The sequence below is a fragment of the Schistocerca gregaria genome, chromosome 4 (assembly GCF_023897955.1).
Source record: "Schistocerca gregaria isolate iqSchGreg1 chromosome 4, iqSchGreg1.2, whole genome shotgun sequence".
In the NCBI taxonomy this organism is placed as follows: domain Eukaryota; kingdom Metazoa; phylum Arthropoda; class Insecta; order Orthoptera; family Acrididae; genus Schistocerca; species Schistocerca gregaria.
The window spans coordinates 93,971,099-93,991,501 of record NC_064923.1 but is presented as its reverse complement, the minus strand read 5'-3'; the positions used below and the strand labels follow the sequence as shown (position 1 = coordinate 93,991,501).

The following is a 20,403-nucleotide window of genomic DNA, read 5'->3' as shown; positions in this document are numbered from 1 at the left end:
TCAGGGAGCATGAGCACCTGACAGGTGGTGTATTTGTGTACATTGTTCTTGTCTACTGATCAATTGTCAGTGTCTGATTAGGTGCAAATGAAATAAGATCTTGTTTTGAGAACCCAATTGCAGGGCTCAGAAGCTAAGTGATAAAAGCTACTTTTTCTTAACATTGACACAAAAGACTGTTGTTGTTGTTGTTGTTGTTGTTGTTGTCTTCAGTCCTGAGACTGGTTTGATGCAGCTCTCCATGCTACTCTATCCTGTGCAAGCTGCTTCATCTCCCAGTACCTACTGCAACCCACATCCTTCTGAATCTGCTTAGTGTACTCATCTCTCGGTCTCCCTCTACGATTTTTACCCTCCACGCTGCCCTCCAATGCTAAATTTGTGATCCCTTGATGCCTCAAAACATGTCCTACCAACCGATCCCTTCTTCTAGTCAAGTTGTGCCACAAACTTCTCTTCTCTCCAATCCTATTCAATACCTCCTCATTAGTTATGTGATCTACCCATTTAATCATCAGCATTCTTCTGTAGCACCACATTTCAAAAGCTTCTATTCTCTTCTTGTCCAAACTAGTTATCGTCCATGTTTCACTTCCATACATGGCTACACTCCAAACAAATACTTTCAGAAACGACTTCCTGATACATAAATCTATATTCGATGTCAACAAATTTCTCTTCTTCAGAAACGCTTTCCTTGCCATTGCCAGTCTACATTTTATATCCTCTCTACTTCGACCATCATCAGTTACCCTTTTGCTCCCCACATAGCAAAACTCCTTTATTACTTTAAGTGTCTCATTTCCTAATCTAATTCCCTTAGCATCACCCGATTTAATTTGACTACATTCCATTATCCTAGTTTTGCTTTTGTTGATGTTCATCTTATATCCTCTTTTCAAGACACTGTCCATTCCGTTCAACTGCTCTTCCAAATCCTTTGCCGTCTCTGACAGAATTACAATGTCATCGGCGAACCTCAAAGTTTTTACTTCTTCTCCATGAATTTTAATACCTCCTCCAAATTTTTCTTTTGTTTCCTTTACTGCTTGCTCAATATGCAGATTGAATAACATCGGGGAGAGGCTACAACCCTGTCTCACTCCTTTCCCAACCACTGCTTCCCTTTCATGCCCCTCGACTCTTATGACTGCCATCTCGTTTCTGTACAAATTGTAAATAGCCTTTCGCTCCCTGTATTTTACCCCTGCCACCTTTAGAATTTGAAAGAGAGTATTCCAGTCAACATTGTCAAAAGCTTTCTCTAAGTCTACAAATGCTAAAAACGTAGGTTTGCCTTTTCTTAATCTTTCTTCTAAGATAAGTCGTAAGGTCAGTATTGCCTCACGTGTTCCAACATTTCGACGGAATCCAAACTGATCCTCCCCGAGGTCTGCATCTACCAGTTTTTCCATTCGTCTGTAAAGAATTCGCGTTAGTATTTTGCAGCCGTGGCTTATTAAACTGATAGTTCGGTAATTTTCACACCTGTCAGCACCTGCTTTTTTTGGGATTGGAATTATTATATTCTTTATATTCATATTCATTATTCATTTATAGTCACAAAAGACTATGAAGTTGAAAGTGATACATGAAAGTCATTCAGTAACAGTAAAAGCTTACAGTATTGTACTAAGGTACCAGTACATTTCTACTTATGAAGAAAGGGTGAGCTAGAACATTTTTCAAACTCTACAAAGGCCTAATGTAATTTTTATTATTTTGCCATAAGGATCCCGTAGTGGAAAAGTAATATTTGTTCAAAGTTGGTTGTTCCAATAAAAGATTATTACATGCTAAATTCTAGAAGTCTGCTTTATTGTTGTTGTTGTTGTTGTTGTTGCTGTTGTTGTCTTCAGTCCTGAGACTGGTTTGATGCAGCTCTCCATGCTACTCTATCATGTGCAAGCTTCTTCATCTCCCAGTACCTACTGCAACCTACATCCTTCTGAATCTGCTTAGTGTATTCATCTCTTGGTCTCCCTCTACGATTTTTACCCTCATGTCCTACCAACCGATCCCTTCTTCTGGTCAAGTTGTGCCACAAACTTCTCTTCTCCCCAATCCTATTCAATACTTCCTCATTAGTTATGTGATCTACCCATCTAATCTTCAGCATTCTTCTGTAGCACCACATTTGAAAAGCTTCTGTTCTCTTCTTGTCCAACCTATTTATGGTCCATGTTCCACTTCCATACATGGCTACACTCCATACAAATACTTTCAGAAATGACTTCCTGACACTTAAATCTATACTCGATGTTAACAAATTTCTCTTCTTCAGAAACGCTTTCCTTGCCATTGCCAGTCTACATTTTATATCCTCTCTACTTCAACCATCATCAGTTATTTTGCTCCCCAAATAGCAAAACTCCTTTACCACTTTAAGTGTCTCATTTCCTAATCTAATTCCCTCAGCATCAGCCGACTTATTTTGACTACATTCCATTATCCTCATTTTGCTTTAGTTGATGTTCATCTTATATCGTCCTTTCAAGACACTATCCATTCCGTTCAGCTGCTCTTCCAAGTCCTTTGCTGCTTTTGTTTCCTTCACTGCTTGCTCAATATACAGATTGAATAACATCGGGGAGAGATTACAACCCTGTCTCACTCCCTTCGCAACCACTGCTTCCCTTTCATGTCCCGTGACTCTTGTAACTGCCATCTGCTTTCTGTACAAATTGTAAATAGCCTTTCGCTCCCTGTATTTTACCCCTGCCACCTTCAGAATTTGAAAGAGAGTATTCCAGTCAACATTGTCAAAAGCTTTCTCTAAGTCTACAAATGCTAGAAACGTAGGTTTGCCTTTCCTTAATCTAGCTTCTAAGATAAGTCGTAGGGTCAGTATTGCCTCACGTATTCCAACATTTCTACGGGATCCAAACTGATCTTCCCCAAGGTCGGCTTCTACTAGTTTTTCCATTCGTCTGTAAGGAATTCGCGTTAGTTTTTTGCAGCTGTGGCTTATTAAACTGATAGTTCGGTAATTTTCACATCTGTTAGCACCCACTTTCTTTGGGATTGGAATTATTATATTTTTCTCGAAGTCTGAGGGTATTTCGCCTGCCTCATACATCTTGCTCACCAGATGGTACAGTTTTGCCACGACTGGCTCTCTCAAGGCCGTCAGTAGTTCTAATGTAATGTTAACTACTCCCGGGGCCTTGTTTCGACTCAGGTCTTTCAGCGCTCTGTCAAACTCTTCACGCAGTATCATATCTCCCATTTCATCTTCATCTACATCCTCTTCCATTTCCATAATATTGTCCTCAAATACATCGCCCTTGTATAGACCCTCTATATACTTCTTCCACCTTTCTGCTTTCCTTTCTTTGCTTAGAACTGGGTTTCCATCTGAGCTCTTGATGTTCTTACAAGTGGTTCTCTTATCTCCAAAGGTCTCTTTAATTTTCCTGTAGGCAGTATCTATCTTACCCCTAGTGAGATAAGCCTCTACATCCTTACATTTGTCCTCTAGCCATCGCTGCTTAGCCATTTTGCACTCCCTGTCTATCTCATTTTTGCCTGCTTCATTTACTGCATTTTTATATTTTCTCCTTTCATCAATTAAATTCAATATTTCTTCTGTTACCCAAGGATTTCTACTAGCCCTCGTCTTTTTACCTACTTGATCCTCTGCTGCCTTCACTACTTCATCCCTCAAAGCTACCCACTCTTCTTCTACTGTATCTCTTTCCCCCATTCTTGTCAATTGTTCCCTTATGCTCTCCCTGAAGCTCTGTACAACCTCTGGTTCTGTCAGTGAATCCAAGTCTCATCTCCTTAAATTCCCCAACTTTTTGCAGTTTCTTCAGTTTTAATCCTCAATTCATATCCAACAGATTGTGGTTGAGTCCACATCTGCCCCTGGAAATGTCTTACAATTTAAAACTTGGTTCCTAAATCTCTGTCTTATCATTCTGTAATCAATCTGATACCTTTTAGTATCTCCAAGATTCTTCCATGTATACAACCTTCTTTTATGATTCTTGAATCAAGTGTTAGCTATGATTAAGTTGTGCTCTGTGCAAAATTCCACCAGACGGCTTCCTCTTTCATTTCTTACCCTTATTTCCAAATTCACCTACTACGTTTCCTTCTCTTCCTTTTCCTACTATCAAATTCCAGTCATCCACGACTATTAAATTTTTGTCTCCGTTCACTATCTGAATAATTTCTTTTATCTCATCATACATTTCTTCAATTTTTTTCGTCATCTGCAGAGCTAGTTGGCATATAGATTTGTACTACTGTTGTATGCGTGGGCTTTGTGTCTATTTTGGTCACAACAGTGTGTTCGCTGTGCTGTTTGTAGTAGCTTATCCGCATTCCTATTGTTTTATTCATTATTAAACCTACTGTTGCATTACCCCTATTTGCTTATGTATTTATAACCCTGTAGTCACCTGACCAGAAGTCTTGTTCCTCCTGCCACCAAACTTCACTAATTCCCACTATATCTAACTTTAACCTGTCCATTTCCCTTTTTAAATTTTCTAACCTACCTGCCCGATTAAGGGATCTGACATTCCATGTTCCGATCCGTAGGACGCCAGTTTTCTTTCTCCTGATAACGACATCCTCGAGTAGTCCCCGCTCGGAGATCCAATGGGGGACTATTTTACCTCCGGAATAGTTTACACAAGAGGATGCCATCATCGTTTAATCATACAGTAAAGCTGCATGCCCTCGGGAAAAATTACGGCCGTAGTTTCCCCTTGCTTTCAGCCATTCACAGTAGCAGCACAGCAAGGCCGTTTTGGTTATTGTTACAAGGCCAGATCAGTCAATCATTCAGACTGTTGCCCTTGCAACTACTGAAAAGGCTGCTGCCCCTCATCAGGAACCACACGTTTGTCTTGCCTCTCAACAAATTCCCCTCCGTTGTGGTTGCACCTACAGTACGGCTATCTGTTATGATCTGATTTTTCAGACAATCACTTTTTTAGGCCACTCTTAAAATTTTGACTATGAAAATTAAACAATGGAATATCCAGGATGGAATGTAACAATATTATGAAAAGCTGCTCAACATACAGCAGGGATGCCGAGTCGCAAACAGCCACAAGAAAAAGACAGTTAGATTGTGAGCTTTCAGCCAGAAAAGCCTTTCGAGTGTGTGTGTGTGTGTGTGTGTGTGTGTGTGTGTGTGTGTGTGTGTGTGTGTGTGTGCGCACGCGCAACTATCCTTTTCATAATATTGGTACTATGAAAACTGTCATCTTATGTGCGGCTCAGTCTTTGTCGCTGTCCTGATTCTGTCGTCTTATGCATTGCTCAGTCTTGGTCACTATCCTCTAAAGATTTTTCACTGTTTTCAACTAGTGCTTCAATGTTTCTCTCAGAAAGACCTTGTTTCTGTCACAAGCAGTTCTTGCTCTGCTTTGCCTTCATTCTCTGTGAAATGCTGATGAATTTCTTGCTGATTCATTATCATGCTTTACATCATCCATGAACAAATGGTGTCTGGGTGGTATACGGCAGCCTGTCAGTACTGCATTTAGCGAATAGTCAGTATTGATTGAATCACTGTACAAATGATCCAGCTCAACATAGCTGGAGAAAAAAATTGTTTCAGTACGTGAGTTTCGTAAAAATCCAAATCTTTGACAAAAGTCATTTTGAAGCACATGATGAAAGGAGTGATCTTATTTAATTGGATTCTTCTTATTGAATGTCATGTAACAGCATTTCCTTCACAATCAGACTGAAGAGAAGCTATTGTCACAGCACTTATGATGCATATACCTGTGTAGTCAGCCTGGCTTTTTTCAACACTGAATTTTTTTGCAAAATCTTTTCACTGCTTGTAGCCAAAGACCAGGCACATTCACATGGTTCTTGTTTCATTAGCATTTTTCATTTAAGCCAAAATCTGCTCACACTGACTGGAAGTTTGCTCAGGCTACAGGACATTATTGTGAACTGACTCACAATATGTGCTAATATAACAATACAGAATCAGTCATTGACAATATTTACATTCAGATTCTGTCTAAAGTCAAAATAAGTAGTGACTTCGTATACCAGCTGTGGAAAATGTTTATGAATTTTTAAAAAACAAAAGTGAATTTCCTGCAATTCCCTATAAGCTAAACATTTGTGGAAAACAACCTACACACCATAGTCAGTCTGCCCGGTGTACCAGACCAATGGTTCTTAATCCTCTGTGCATATTCAATCTGTTCTTGGTTGACCTCTCTACCTCGAAACTGAGCATGCTGCACTTTACTCTATAACAGCAGGTCAAAACCTATGGATGTCTTGTAAGTGAGTGTTACGTAAAATCTAACTGCTGCACATATTCACTCCAGTAATGTGATTAATGTAAGTAAACGTTGTAAACTGCCTTTTGTTTGATGATGCATGGCAACAATAACCTAACAATTATCTCAAGCACTTCAGAGTATACACAATAATGTGTTTGTGAGAAATTTTTTACTATCTCTTATTTGAAAATATTTTTCAAATTTTTGAGTTTTTTCACATCCATGAGAGCAATTTCATTTAGGATCTATGTGAGGAATATTGGGATATATTTTCCTTTCTTTTTTGTAAATGTGTACTGTATGTTCTCTCTTTGTCTTTTTTGACTTTGGCCCAGGAGGGTGGCCATTATGTTCCACATCCTTGAAGATTTCCTGACTACATGTTTATATAACTAATTGTAAATCTAATGTTATTATGATGAAAATACTGACGTTCTTAATATGAGACATATGTGGGAAATGACCTCATACACTCTTCAACAACTCCGAGTTTGCTTCCAGGTATTTTGTTTTGACATCGCATGTCTCCTATGCTAGTTTGTATGTGATGTGGTTTCATCAATGCACACATCATGGCACCTGCTACCAAGTGGCTGCAGGTCACACGTCATACAGCCTACAGCTTGCCATTCCCTGCTCGTCCGCTGCACTGCGTTGCTGGAGAGCACAGGTGCAGCCCATTCACATAGCCGCCTACACAGTAATGTAGCAACATCCACCTGGCGAACCCACATCAAACAGCTGCACGACAGCACTGCACCAATCACACTGTGCCATGCTGTCGTAGAGTCACTGACAGAATGCATATTGCTAAACTGACAGGGTTTTATAAGAGAGTGCAGCACCTGACTCAGCAGTCTCGTCTCGGACTTCACAGCTGCTGACACTTCGACCATTCAGTTTGGCCTAATCTAACACACCTGGTAATGGACAATTCCAGGATTTCTTCTACTTGGCACTCAAGCCATCGGATCCATCCACAGACTTTGCTGCCCTTCGTCCCACTGATAGTGCTAGCTCAGTTATTAAAATGTTTTATTACTCTGTTCTTCTGCCTTCATTTATAGAGGAATAAACCTCATTGATTACTTATGCCTTCTCTTGCCTGTCACTCCATCAGTCATGGATACAACACCTATTCAACTGTACTGCTTTAGCAGGAACTCTTTGCAGTTCTAATGTCATTGTTTCATCATTTTTGCTGTGTTTTCTTGCTGCTGTAATTCCTTTTCTGTGTTTTAATTGTTTCAGTTCAACAAAATCTGCTTGAAAAAACTATCTGCAAATTCCAAGACACACAGTCATTACAATTACATCAGCAGATGTGGTTTGCAACAAGTCGTACGTCTTGTTTTTTTTCCCTCTCTTTTCAAGTTCACTGTAGGGTTATCCAGCATTTTCAGTTTCTTCACAACTTAACATTTATATCTACTACGGTTCAAAACAAGTTTTCTTCCTCTGGTTTTTGTCACAAACCAAAGCAACCTCAATCGAAATGCAAGTGTCCTCAGACGAGGAAATGCAATGAGCATTTCATCAACTGGAGAGAGCTAGAGTTCAAGAAATGTAGTTTATTGTCACTAGGATCAGTGTCAATATGTGCTGGACTGTAGTACCTGTATTGGTAATATCTGCTATAGTGCCACAGAGCAACAGCAAGTGATCGGAATATAATACATAATATACAGTCTCATTTGCACATTACAATTTACTGACAACCTGTGTCAGATGCCAGTTTCAAATAGCGCTGAAGCTATCACTATCACACAGAGATGTAACAAAATCTCTGTGATAAGTGTCGTGTAACATCGTTAAGAGTCTACATGAGCTTCCTAAGAGAACAAGAAAGGAATTCTTACAAGACCCATAATTAGTAACACTCATGCACCTACATACCAGCTGGCAAAATGCGAGTACCTGTAACACAGTCTCAGTGGATATGTAAGGAAATGCAAGCACTACATTTACAGCTCTACTCAATTTGTACACCGTGACTGCAGGATATGGATATTATGGTTGCTCTGATGCGGTCTCCTTCTTTACAAGAGTCCAACTTTCTGAATACCTGGAACTAACTGCAGAAAAGTTTGACTATTGTTTCACTTAACTTTTTAGGAACATTCTCATGTCAATTTTTCAATTTTGATGGAAAATATTATGAGCAGTCTGATGGCCTAGCAATGGGAAGAGTCTGTTATCACTTATTGTGGTGAACCTATACACGGAACACTTTGAAGCAATTGTATTTGAATTTTCAAAGTTCAAACACACATTTTTCTATCAATATGTGGACAATGCCTCTGTGCCATGGCCACATGGAATGGAAACAACAGAAGGGTTTCTGGAGCATTTAAACTCTGTCCAGCCTCATATAAAATTTGTGCTGGAACTATAAAAACATGCTCAGCTATGTTTTCTTGAAGTGTTAGTTAACAAGAGAACAGCTGGATCCTTGGATCACAGTGTATATAAAAAGCTCATGCACATCGATCTTGCCTGAAGCTATCACCATCTCACAAAAAACATGGTGCTAAATACTCTGTTCCATACAGTTCAATGCAGCAGACAATGAGAGCCTTGGTGAAGAGTTCTGAAGGAAAGGGTACTCAGATTCACAAACAGAATGAGCATTGCAGTTAAAAGCATGAACACCTCTAGAAGAGGCCGGAGTGAGAAAGAAAAAAAGAAAGTAGCCAAGAATTGTTCATCTATCTTATGCAGGTGGAATCTCTGGAAAGACTGGTAGACTCCTATGAAAACATCATACCCACTTTAGTTCTGCTCCAGTAAAAAGAGAAGAAGTCATATTTGTAATTTTAGAGATGAAAGCCAGGTCTGTATTGTGTTCCATGCAAATGTGGGGCAGACTACTCAAACAGACGATGGGGGGTGCAAGGAACATAACAACATACCTGACTAAAACCACCAAGAAAATCAGCTATCAACCAAGCACTCCCTGGAATACAATCATGATATGGAATATGACAAGGCCAGTATTCGTGTGCGAATGTCAAGTCTTTGGAATAGTGCAATTAAAGAGCCTATCGGAAAAAAGATTTTGGGAAAACAAATAAAAAGCGATGGCAGCTTCAATTCAAATAGGGCTTGGGGTCCAGCAGTCAATGCATGAAGAGTTAGCCAGTCATCTCAATCACTACAGCTAGAAAATGCTGATAGATTGTACATTTTACAGAATAACACTGTGTACTCTGAAAACAAATGAGCATCAAAGGGTTACCGGGTACCAGGAGCTGAACTCAGCTGTACACCACCTACAATACTTCGCTTCACAAGCTGGTTGGAGTGCAGGTACTGGGTACACATAACAACACACTAAGGATAGTCCCACTTGTTCATAGAGCACCATACTGATTTTTAATCTTGACTAGTCTTGCAGTACTGTTTTATGTAAGTGTTGTATTTCTGGTGTTCAACAGGGACACTTGGAAGACACACTATTCCAGAAGGTGCCCCCATGGCACATACTTACACACTAACAGCATGTCACATGGGCTACACCCCATGCAACCCATTTCCCATAAAGTACAAAGGACAGACTTGCTGCAACCTTAATGAGGTATTGCATACACTGGAAAAGTAAAATCAAGATGTCCTCAACCCAAGTTTGGTTTAAACACCACTGTGCTTCGCTACTCATGATCCTCCTGTAGGAGATGGTACGTCCTTACCTTCCTCTGAACTTTGAACTGACTTACCCAGCTAGTTATTTGGGAACCTATAGTCTAATGTAGGGTTAAACCACAGTGCAACTTGTAATTTTTCACATTCACAAATCATTGCCAGATGAGAAACAGGCAAAATCCTAGTGCTGATTGGGAATCAAAACCCTTACTTTGGAATTTACAATTTGGCAGTTACCCACAAAGCCACATTGTTTTATACTGTTTTGTTAATTGTGCAATTTATGTGATGTGTGTGTTAAATAAAAGTCTGCTTACACAGCCATAAATATTTTAGAAGTGAGCTACATACTCCAAATGTGCAATACAAAGTGGCAGCAATGAACTAGGCATTTCTTAATAATAATAATAAAAATAACTACACACAGTGTTGAATGGAATGGCAAGAAGAATAATACCTGTCATTGCCAGAATAGTTTCTTAAACAGAGTTAGCCACCAGCATTAGTAACAACAGCTTCACAGTTTGTCTCTGGTTCCAAACCCATACATCGCATTTTCTGAGAAATCCAAGGAAGTTTGGAACGTGTATATTCACATAAATCAGCAGTTCTTCAATACTTGCTAAACAATTCATCATTTTTCTTTTTCAATCCAACTCCAGTATTTTTTTATTTTTACATAAACTGGATTCCCTGGAGGATAGGATGTATGACTATCTCTCACACATAAGTACTTAACACCACTTATACACTTACTGTCATAGTGAAAACAAAATTGTAGACCCTCATGTATTGGGGGTTTCTCAAGTATGTTTACCTCAGAAAACATACAACCAAAGGGCTGCTTTCTGCACAGATGACCTAACTGCAAGAAGAGTGATACAGAAAACAAATAGTTCAGGTGGTGTAGTATCTTCCTAGTTAACATAATCCAATTGAACGTGTAGCCTGAACATCTTTTCTACTCAAAATCCAAACCCCACACATCATCATTTCAACAGGATAGTTTTGTGGTTCATATACGATTAACATGTCTGTACCAGCAAGATATTTGCAGCAGAAACAGTAATAAATGTTGACATTTAGTCATTATTTGTCAAAGGAGAATAAAGGCTACATATCAAATAAATATCAGTTTTCTATCCACCAAGTTACGTCCATGTTCTGAAACATCACACCATCATGCCATGTTAAGAACCAGGAAAATCAGTTTCAACTAGGTACTGTGGTAGCCACCATATTACGTAACAAGCAGACATATTATAAAATAGGGGCTTTGTCATTTTTCTCAGCAACACATGAATTAGCTTCCCTTCGGAATTAAAAAAGAAAAAAAAAATATCAGTCAAACAAATTCTCAATTAATAGTGACATAAGAATGTTTCAGTGAAATACTGTAACTACTCTAGCAGTCATATTGCCTACTGCTACACATATCCTTGGCTTTAATTCCCCCACAAATTCTGAGTAGTGACAGCAAGTGACTGGGCAACACCAGCTGTACAGTAAAAGAAAGCTGTTGTTCTTTACACATAAAACATGATTTAACAAGCACAATTAATACACTATCAGCATTAGATTTTGACCCCATTCCACAACAAAACAAACTTTTCTCCAAGTTTTCAGACAGCATACTTTTTTTTCCCTAGAGCTATGCAGATGATATCCTTTTCATACATCTCTCTTTACACCTTGGTATTTCCCTCATCTTCTACAGAATACCTTGCAAGCTCAATTTGTTCACTCCAGTTGAGATCCAAAAGTCTATATTTGAATATGAGGTCAAGGGAAGTGTTTGATTCCAGTTTTGATTTTCTAGGTGTTTTTTTTGTGGTAGGATTAAGTGTAGTGGTGGTGAAATTTTTGAGATTTATACTGTGGTATCAGTTGTTTCAGTTGACCTATATAGCTCAAGGGAAGTGATCAATTCCAGTGGATTTTGTGTGAAGTGGAATTTGGGAAGGTTGTGGGGTATTGTTATTTTAGTGTTTTTTGTCATTTGGTGTAGTGGCGTGTATTTATATTTAGTTTGTCCCCACCCAAAACCCCCCAATTTCCCTTGCTTGTCCCATTAGTTTGATCAGGTTTTTTGTGGAAGGTGTTGGTTTTTCGGTGTATTTTCGGGTTTGTTGTCATGTTTACGTAATGACGTAATAGGTGCCATATTGGAGTCGTAGTGGATGGTCGTTTTCGCCATATTTGTGACGTCATAGGTCAAAGCAGGCGGGTGGAATCGGATGCTTCCGTATTTCCTTATGAAGAATGATGTTGCCATTCAAGTTGACTTTGCCAAGAACTTTTCTTTAACGTCACAAGATGAAATTCCGGCTGCACATTGGAGCCATAAACAAGTAACATTATTTACGTGCTGTGTATGGCATAGTCTAAAGACTGTTTCTTCTTTATGCAATTGCAAGCAATCACCTTTCACATGACAAATTAGCAGTTTGGTGCTTTCTTGAAAAAATTATATCACATCTAAAATAGCAGAAATGAAATTTACAAAAAGTTCATATGTTTTCGGACAACTGCACTCGACAGTTTAAAAATAAATTTACATTGTCCTACCTCTGTTGCACCAAATCCTGTTTGGGAGTTGAAATTGAGTGGAACTTCTTTGCCGCTTCACACAGCAAAGGGGCTGTCGGTGGGATAGGGGGAACAATGAAGAGAACTATTTGGAGAGGAATCAGAAGTCAGACAGCGGTGGTGAATTTTCAGATTATGTGAGTGGTAAACTGAATGAAGTCCGTGTTCTCTTCGTTTCAAGCAGCAATGTAGATAAGACAAAGTAATGGCAGTCAAGGCTTTGGGAAGATGTCATTCCTATTCCTAAAGTGCATTCTAACAATTATTTTAGAAACTATGATAGTCGCCATATTTTAGCTGAGGAAACATCTGGCAGTGAAATGGCAAGATATGAAATCTTTCGGGAGATCCCTAAATCCAAGAAACAGCTGAAATTTTCTGATGTTTATTCAGATTCCGAAGAGTCTAATGTTCGAGATAACCAAGCAACATCAGAAAATGAAGTACAGGCAACCATAAACCCAACTACGGAAATTAAAGCTGGAATCTTTTTGATCATCAAGATACAGAGTGAGAGGGGAAATGGACAGAACTTTGTTGCTGTTTGCCAATCAGTGTGTGTGGCTAATGAAATCAAGGTTATGTTTTTAAAACCATATGAGAAAGAAAACAACATATTTTGTACTAATGAAAATTATATTTCAATTGCTTCTTTACAAAAGAAAGTTGTTAAAATTTTGAATCCTCATGCAATTCAAATGAAAGGAAATCAAGTTTTTTATTACTTTTGTGAAACTATTTAAGTATGTATTTTTGTGTATATTTCTTTAGTTAGCCAGTTGAGTATTCATTCCTTTACTTATTTGAACACGACAATGCTTCATTCTCCATATCGTGTATTATTTTGAGCTAAGAGAATGTTTCAGTTGAAGATGTGCTGTCTGTTCATCTCTATTAAAGAACTGCATTTTTTTTATTAATTTAACACCAACAACACTTTCATTAAGCAATATGATTTTTTTTGTACTGCAAAATATGTAATGAAACCATTATCACCCTTTAATTCTCTGAAATACTGAGAGAAATTTGTACATGTCACACCCATGACATAATTATGTCACCTCCGTGACAACAGAAATTATGTTATTGCTTTGAAAATAAGGTAAGTTTTTTTCTGATATTTCCATGGCTAATGCAGTAAGTTTTCAGTAGGCCTATTATACATTAGAATCTACCCTATCTGGTCACTTTACTCTTCATTACATTTTAATTAAGTGTTCTACTAGTACTAGTAAGTAGTAGTAGAAGTAAGTTATAGTCATCTGTAGATCACTTTTACAAGGATACTGGGCATGTCTTGCATCACCCCAGTTCTTGGTAGTGGCACCTTTTGTTTTGAGTATTGTAGACAAAACAGGTATGTAAAGAAGAAAGCCATCAAGGGACCATTCATTCAACAAGTGTATTTCATAGTTTTTTTCCATCATGGAGGGGAAGGTATAGGGATGTTTCAAGACATGTGATGCCATACATGGGCCTGTATCTGAAGGTTGGTATATGAAAAGACAATTTTTTGAAATGCATGTGTTGCTGGAAGTGAAGCTCTCTTGTGGTAAATTTTGATGACTGGAAAGTTTTAAGTGTGTTGTTATTTGTAGCCTATACATCCACTGTGTGTGTAGGTTGTGCTGGATCTATCAGTGAAGCTCTTGTTGACGTAGGGGACATGTGACATGACAAGCACTATAGCTTTTCTCCAGAAATATGATAGGTGGCAGAATATGTTGCATCATAGAAATGTGGAAAGCCTGTGAAAATAGTTGAAGTGGCTCCTTACCACACCAGCAATAATTTTATTTGGTGCTGTCAGAAGGGCAACTTGTTGTGGTCAGTTTTGAAAAGGGGGTTATTTTTGGTACAGAGAAATATGTACGGGTGGTTTAGGGGAGGTAATTCATTTGCCTGCATTCATGTTTTGATTTTTATATTGACTGGTGTTTTATTTTTCTAGTCCTTTTTCTTACTAGCTAATTTTTTTTTTTGTGTGATAGTGTTTTTTGATATTTATTTTCTTAAGATGTATTTCCTCCCCCCCCCCCCCCCCAATGAACCATGGACCTTGCTGTTGGTAGGGAGGCTTGCATGCCTCAGCGATACAGATAGCTATACCATAGGTGCAATCACAATGGAGGGGTATCTGTTGAGAGGCCAGACAAATGTATGGTTCCTGAAGAGGGGCAGCAACCTTTTCAGTAGTTGCCGGGGCAACAGTCTGGATGATTGACTGATATGACCTTGTAACACTAACCAAAATGGCCTTGCTCTGCTTGTACTGCAAACGGCTGAAAGCAAGTAGAAGTTTCCATAATATTTCCCACGAGCACGCAGCTTTACTGTAAGGTTTAATGATGATGGTGTCCTCTTGGGTAAAATATTCCAGAGGTAAAACAGTCCCCCATTCACATCTCCGGGCGAGAACTACTCAGGAGGACATTGTTATCAGGAGAAAGAAAACTGGTGTTCTACGAATCAGAATGTCAGATCCCTTAATCGGGCAGGTAGGTTAGAAAATTTAAAAAGGGAAATGGATAGGTTAAAGTTAGATATAATGGGAATTGGTGAAGTTCAGTGGCAGGAGGAACAAGACATCTGGTCAGGTGAATACAGTGTTGTAAATACAAAATCAAATAGGGTTAATGCGGGGTAGATTTAATAATCAATAGGAAAACAGGAATGTGGGTAAGCTACTATTGTGGCCAAGATAGACAAGGAACCCATGCCTACCACAGCAGTACAAGTTTATATGCCAACTAGCTCCACAGATGCTAGAGAGATTGATGAAATGTATTATGAGATACAAGAAATTATTCAGAGTGTGAAGGCAGATGAAAATTTAATAGTCATGGGTGACTGGAATTTGATAGTAGGAAAAGGAAGAGAAGGAAACGTAGTAGGTGAATTTGGAAATAAGGGTAAGAAATGAGAGAGGAAGCCGTCTGGTGGAATTTTGCACAGAACACAACTTAATCGTAGCTAACACTTGATTCAAGAATCATGAAAGAAGGTTGTATACATAGAAGAGACCTGGAGATACTGGAAGGTTTCAGATAGATTACAGAATGATAAGACAGAGATTTAGGAACCAAGTTTTAAATTGTAAGACATTTCCAGGGGCAGATGTGGACTCAACCACAATCTGTTGGATATGAACTGAGGATTAAAACTGAAGAAACTGCAAAAAGTTGGGGAATTTAAGGAGATGAGACTTGGATTCACTGACAGAACCAGAGGTTGTACAGAGCTTCAGGGAGAGCATATGGGAACAATTGACAGGAACGGATGAAAGAGATACAGTAGAAGAAGAATGGGTAGCTTTGAGAGATGAAATAGTGAAGGTAGCAGAGGATCAAGTAGGTAAAAAGACAAAGGCTAATAGAAATCCTTGGGTAACAGAAGAGATATTGAATTTATTTGATGAAAGAAGAAAATATAAAAATGCAGTAAATGAAGCAGGCAAAAAGGAATACAAATGTCTCAAAAATGAGATCGACAGGAAGTGCAAAATGGCTAAGCAGCAATGGCTAGAGGACAAATGTAAGGATGTAGAGGCTTATCTCACTAGGGGTAAGATAGATACTGCCTACAGGAAAATTAAAGAGACCTTTGGAGAAAAGAGAACCACTTGCATGAATATCAAGAGCTCAGATGGAAACCTAGTTATAAGTAAAGAAGAGAAAGCACAAAGGTGGAATGAGTATATAGAGGATCTATACAAGCGCGACGTACATTAGGACAATATTATAGAAATGGAAGAAAATTTAGATGAAGATGAAATAGGAGATATGATACTGAGTGAAGAGTTTGACAGAGCACTGAAAGACCTAAGCTGAAACAAGGCCCCCAGGAATAGACAACATTCCATTAGAACTACTGACAGCCTTGGGAGAGCCAGTCTTGACAAAACTCCACCATCTGATGAGCAAGATGTATGAGACAGGTGAAATACCCTCAGACTTCACGAAGAATATAATAATTCCAATCCCAAAGAAAGTAGGTGTTAACAGATGTGAAAATTACCGAACTATCAGTTTAATAAGCCATGGCTGCAAAACACTAACACGAATTCTTTACAGACAAATGGAAAAACTGGTAGAAGCCGACCTCGGGGAAGATAAGTTTGGATTCCGTAGAAATGTTGGAACACGTGAGGCAATACTGAGCCTACGATTTATCTTAGAAAATAGATTAAGGAAAGGCAAACCTACGTTTCTAGCATTTGCAGACTTAGAGAAAGCTTTTGACAATGTTGACTGGAATACTCTCTTTCAAATTCTAAAGGTGGCAGGGGTAAAATACAGGGAGCGAAAGGCTATTTACAATTTGTACAGAAAGCAGATGGCAGTTACAAGAGTCAAGGGACATGAAAGGGAAGCAGTGGTTGCGAAGGGAGTGAGACAGGGTTGTAGCCTCTCCCCGATGTTATTCAATCTGTATATTGAACAAGGAGTAAAAAAAAAAAAAAAATAATAATAATAATCAGAGTAGGTATTAAAATTCATGGAGAAGAAATAAAAACTTTGAGGTTTGATGATGATATTGTAATTCTGTCAGAGACAGCAAAGGACTTGGAACAGCAGTTGAACGGAATGGACAGTATCTTGAAAGGATGCAAGATGAACATCAACAAAAGCATATTGAGGATAATGGAATGTAGTCGAATTAAGTCGGCTGATGTTGAGGGAATCAAATTAGGGAATGAGACACTTAAAGTAGTAAAGGAGTTTTGCTATTTGGGGAGCACAACTTGACTAGAAGAAGGGATCGGTTGGTAGGGCATATTCTGAGGCATCAAGGGATCACCAATTTAGTATTGGAGGGCAGTGTGGAGGGTAAAAATCATAAAGGGAGACCAAGAGATGAATACACTAAACAGATTCAGAAGGATGTAGGTTGCAGTAGGTACTGGGAGATGAAGAAGCTTGCACAGGATAGAGTAGAATGGAGAGCTTCATCCAACCAGTCTCTGGACTGAAGACAACAACAAGATGTATATTCTGTATTTGGTTTCTGTTGTGAATGTACTGATATGTATTTGGAGGATGTCATGGATTTCATTTTGACTATGTAGGTAAATTATGGTTCACGGCCTACACACACACACACACACACACACACACACACACACTAAAAACAAAAAAAACTCCTAAATCATACGCCTGCTCTGGCCCGTGATGAAACGGTGGTGTGGTGTATGACATCACTACAGCATGGTGTTTTTGAGTTAGTTGTGTTTTTAGGTGTCATGTTGTTGTAGCTGATGTTGGATGTGGGCATGCTGAGTTTAACAAGTGGTATTGGCTTCATTTCAGTTTTGGTTGTCATCACACAAACTTGGTTTTGAGTTTAGGTAGTTGGTATGGTAATGTGGATTGTGGAACTGTTTTCATTGAATTACTAAGGTGGTTACTTTAATTTTTAATACTTCTGAATAGTTTGGTAAATGTTGAGAGAAAAGAAGTCTAATTTTTTTGGTGCTTTTAGCTATATATGGATATAGCACTGAAGCTCATGAATAGGTGATTTAGGAGATTTTGTTTTTGTTTTTAGTGTGCGTGTGTGGGCCAGTGCATGTGTGGAGGCCAACCTAGGCGATATTGCCAGAGGCTTTTGTCGGTAAGCAATTTTTTGTTTGGTTTCATTCTATAGTAACTGTGATGTTTTGTCTATTGTGTAAGTATGGTAGGCCGGCTCTGTTTTAATTCATGGGTTGAATATGAGGTATTTGGGTTTTTTAATTACTTTTCAGAGTTGTAGCTGTTGATTTTTTGGTATCAATAGTGTGTTTGAGATATGTAGGTCAAGGAAACTGTCCAGTTCCACATTTCAGAGATGTAGGTGTTGGTTTTTTGGTATCGATTGCTTTGGTTCAGCTATACAGCTCAGTGTAAATGTGCGATTCCACTTCTCTGGGTTGTGTTGGTCTTTTGGTATCAACAGTTACGGATGAGCTATGTACGTCAAGGGAAATGTCCGATTCCTGCTGTTTTGTTGGTGGTAGCGGACTGTCATCATTTAAATTTTTTTATATTACTTGTTTTAGGATGGTGGGGTGATCTTTTATTGTTGTATATTTAGTGTGTCCCCGAGGTAAACCGGTTATTTTGCGCGATTGTCCCGTTAGTTTCATTTTATTTTTGGGAGTGTGATGTTACTGTGTCATTTTTATTTATGTTCGTGTTAGTTGGCGTGTGTATATAGAGACGTCATTGTCGCCACATTGTGCACGCTGGAACTATACGTTTGCGTCAAAGCAGACTGGTGGAATCGGACGCTTCTGTAATGCCGGAAAGTGTGAAAGAATTTCACTACCTTTGGAGAGGCCAAAACAACATATCTGGTTACCTATAATACAAAATATTCTTACAGTTTACTTTGATGAATATGTAACCCCATTTCATTTACATTTTCTACACAACCGGTATTTCACAAACTAATATCACTTGAAACATAGTACACTCATGTAGAGATCCAAATTAACGAAGGTACTACTACAGCCAACTGAAACACGACTCGAGATCAGTGGTGCTGACTATACACGATGGCCCACAATAAGACACTATCTGATGACAAAGACCTTTCCTGTGATGAAGTTCGGGTATGTATTTGTAGCCCATCTGCTTGAAGTGAAAACCAAACTCACTGCTTCATAAGCAAGTCTGAACCTGCAATTTTTTGACAGAAGCTTTAGTACGCCTGTATAAAAGGAATCTAAGGCGTAAAAAAGGGAATTAACTACTGTTTTTACGAAAGAAATACCGGTATCTCACAGAACAAAGAAGAGACTCGGTGAAAAAATAGTCGTAATTGTGGTTGTGATGGGTTTGACAACCATTAACAACTGTACAAACAAAAAGATGTTCTACGAAACTGCAGTTACGATCAAATGACTTACTGGCTATTCTGAGAGTTGTACGGCATAATTTTTTTGCTAAACAACCGAGGGCTTTACTAAAAGCACACAAAAATAATGAAAGTGGGTTGTCAACAATAAGACTCCTAGTAGCACGGAATAAAGACACCGAATCTAGAAACAAATACACAGTAAACACAAACAAGTACTGCAGCTAACGTATAAACATTGCGTTAGTCAACACAACTTACTTTCATCGTTTGTTGACTGTGTGTCGTTGAGAGAACGTTGGGATTCTGCAGAACAGTGTTCTTGGCTCCTTAACTCACTCTCATTATCCGAATCGCTGTCGCTCTTTCCCACTTCTTGATCTATGCCAATCAATTCCCTCACGAAAGAGCTGAAACCCAATCTTGATAGCGATGCCAAATGCCGTTTTGATTCACTGTCAAGAACGTCATTTTCGAGCTGTCCAGATTCGTCGATATTCCCAAACAAGAATCCAGTAAGATGCATTTCTGGATCTGACTTGTCGTCATCGCTGTCACCCATTGTCACTTGGTTGATTACACGAGCTTCTTTTCAAATAAACGATCACTTTGTACGTATAGGTTTACAATTTTCAGAAGAATCGTCATGAAAACAATCGTCTACCTCCTGTACGCAAATCTTCCTTACGACACAAACACAGGCTCACAAGCCACAGATGCACTCAGTGCGCTGACAATTATTTACAATCTACACAATACCAGCGTTGTTATTGGTAACATAGCAATGACAGTGATCTCTGGTGGTGTTCTGCTGGCTCGGGTTCGCAGCTCTTACGCATTCTGGTGGCAGACAGCGAAAGCGTATGCCACTATGTCTCGTTAGTCGTTTACACTGGGACAACAGCCTGCAACATCAGGGCACGCTACATAAATGTTGCGCGCGTCCTACAAAAGGCAACATTTAGGGAGTATGTTACATGCGCAGGTAATTTACACCAAAACAGCAGAATTTATGCCACACGGGGTTTTCTTGCAGGAGAAAGGGTAATCATGTTATTGC

At 38.9% G+C, this 20,403-nt stretch overlaps 1 protein-coding gene across 1 annotated transcript in view; it reads right to left on the bottom strand.

Annotated features, from left to right (window-relative positions):
• Positions 1-20,185, bottom strand: part of LOC126266823 (transcription initiation factor TFIID subunit 1-like) — a 223,120-nt gene extending 202,935 nt beyond the window's left edge. Inside the window, exon 1 of the mRNA XM_049971374.1 lies at positions 19,605-20,185. Within this exon, the coding sequence (XP_049827331.1) occupies positions 19,605-19,905 (301 nt within the window). The 5' untranslated portion in view covers positions 19,906-20,185. The remainder of the gene's footprint in view (positions 1-19,604) is intronic.
• Positions 20,186-20,403: the final 218 nt, after the last annotated feature.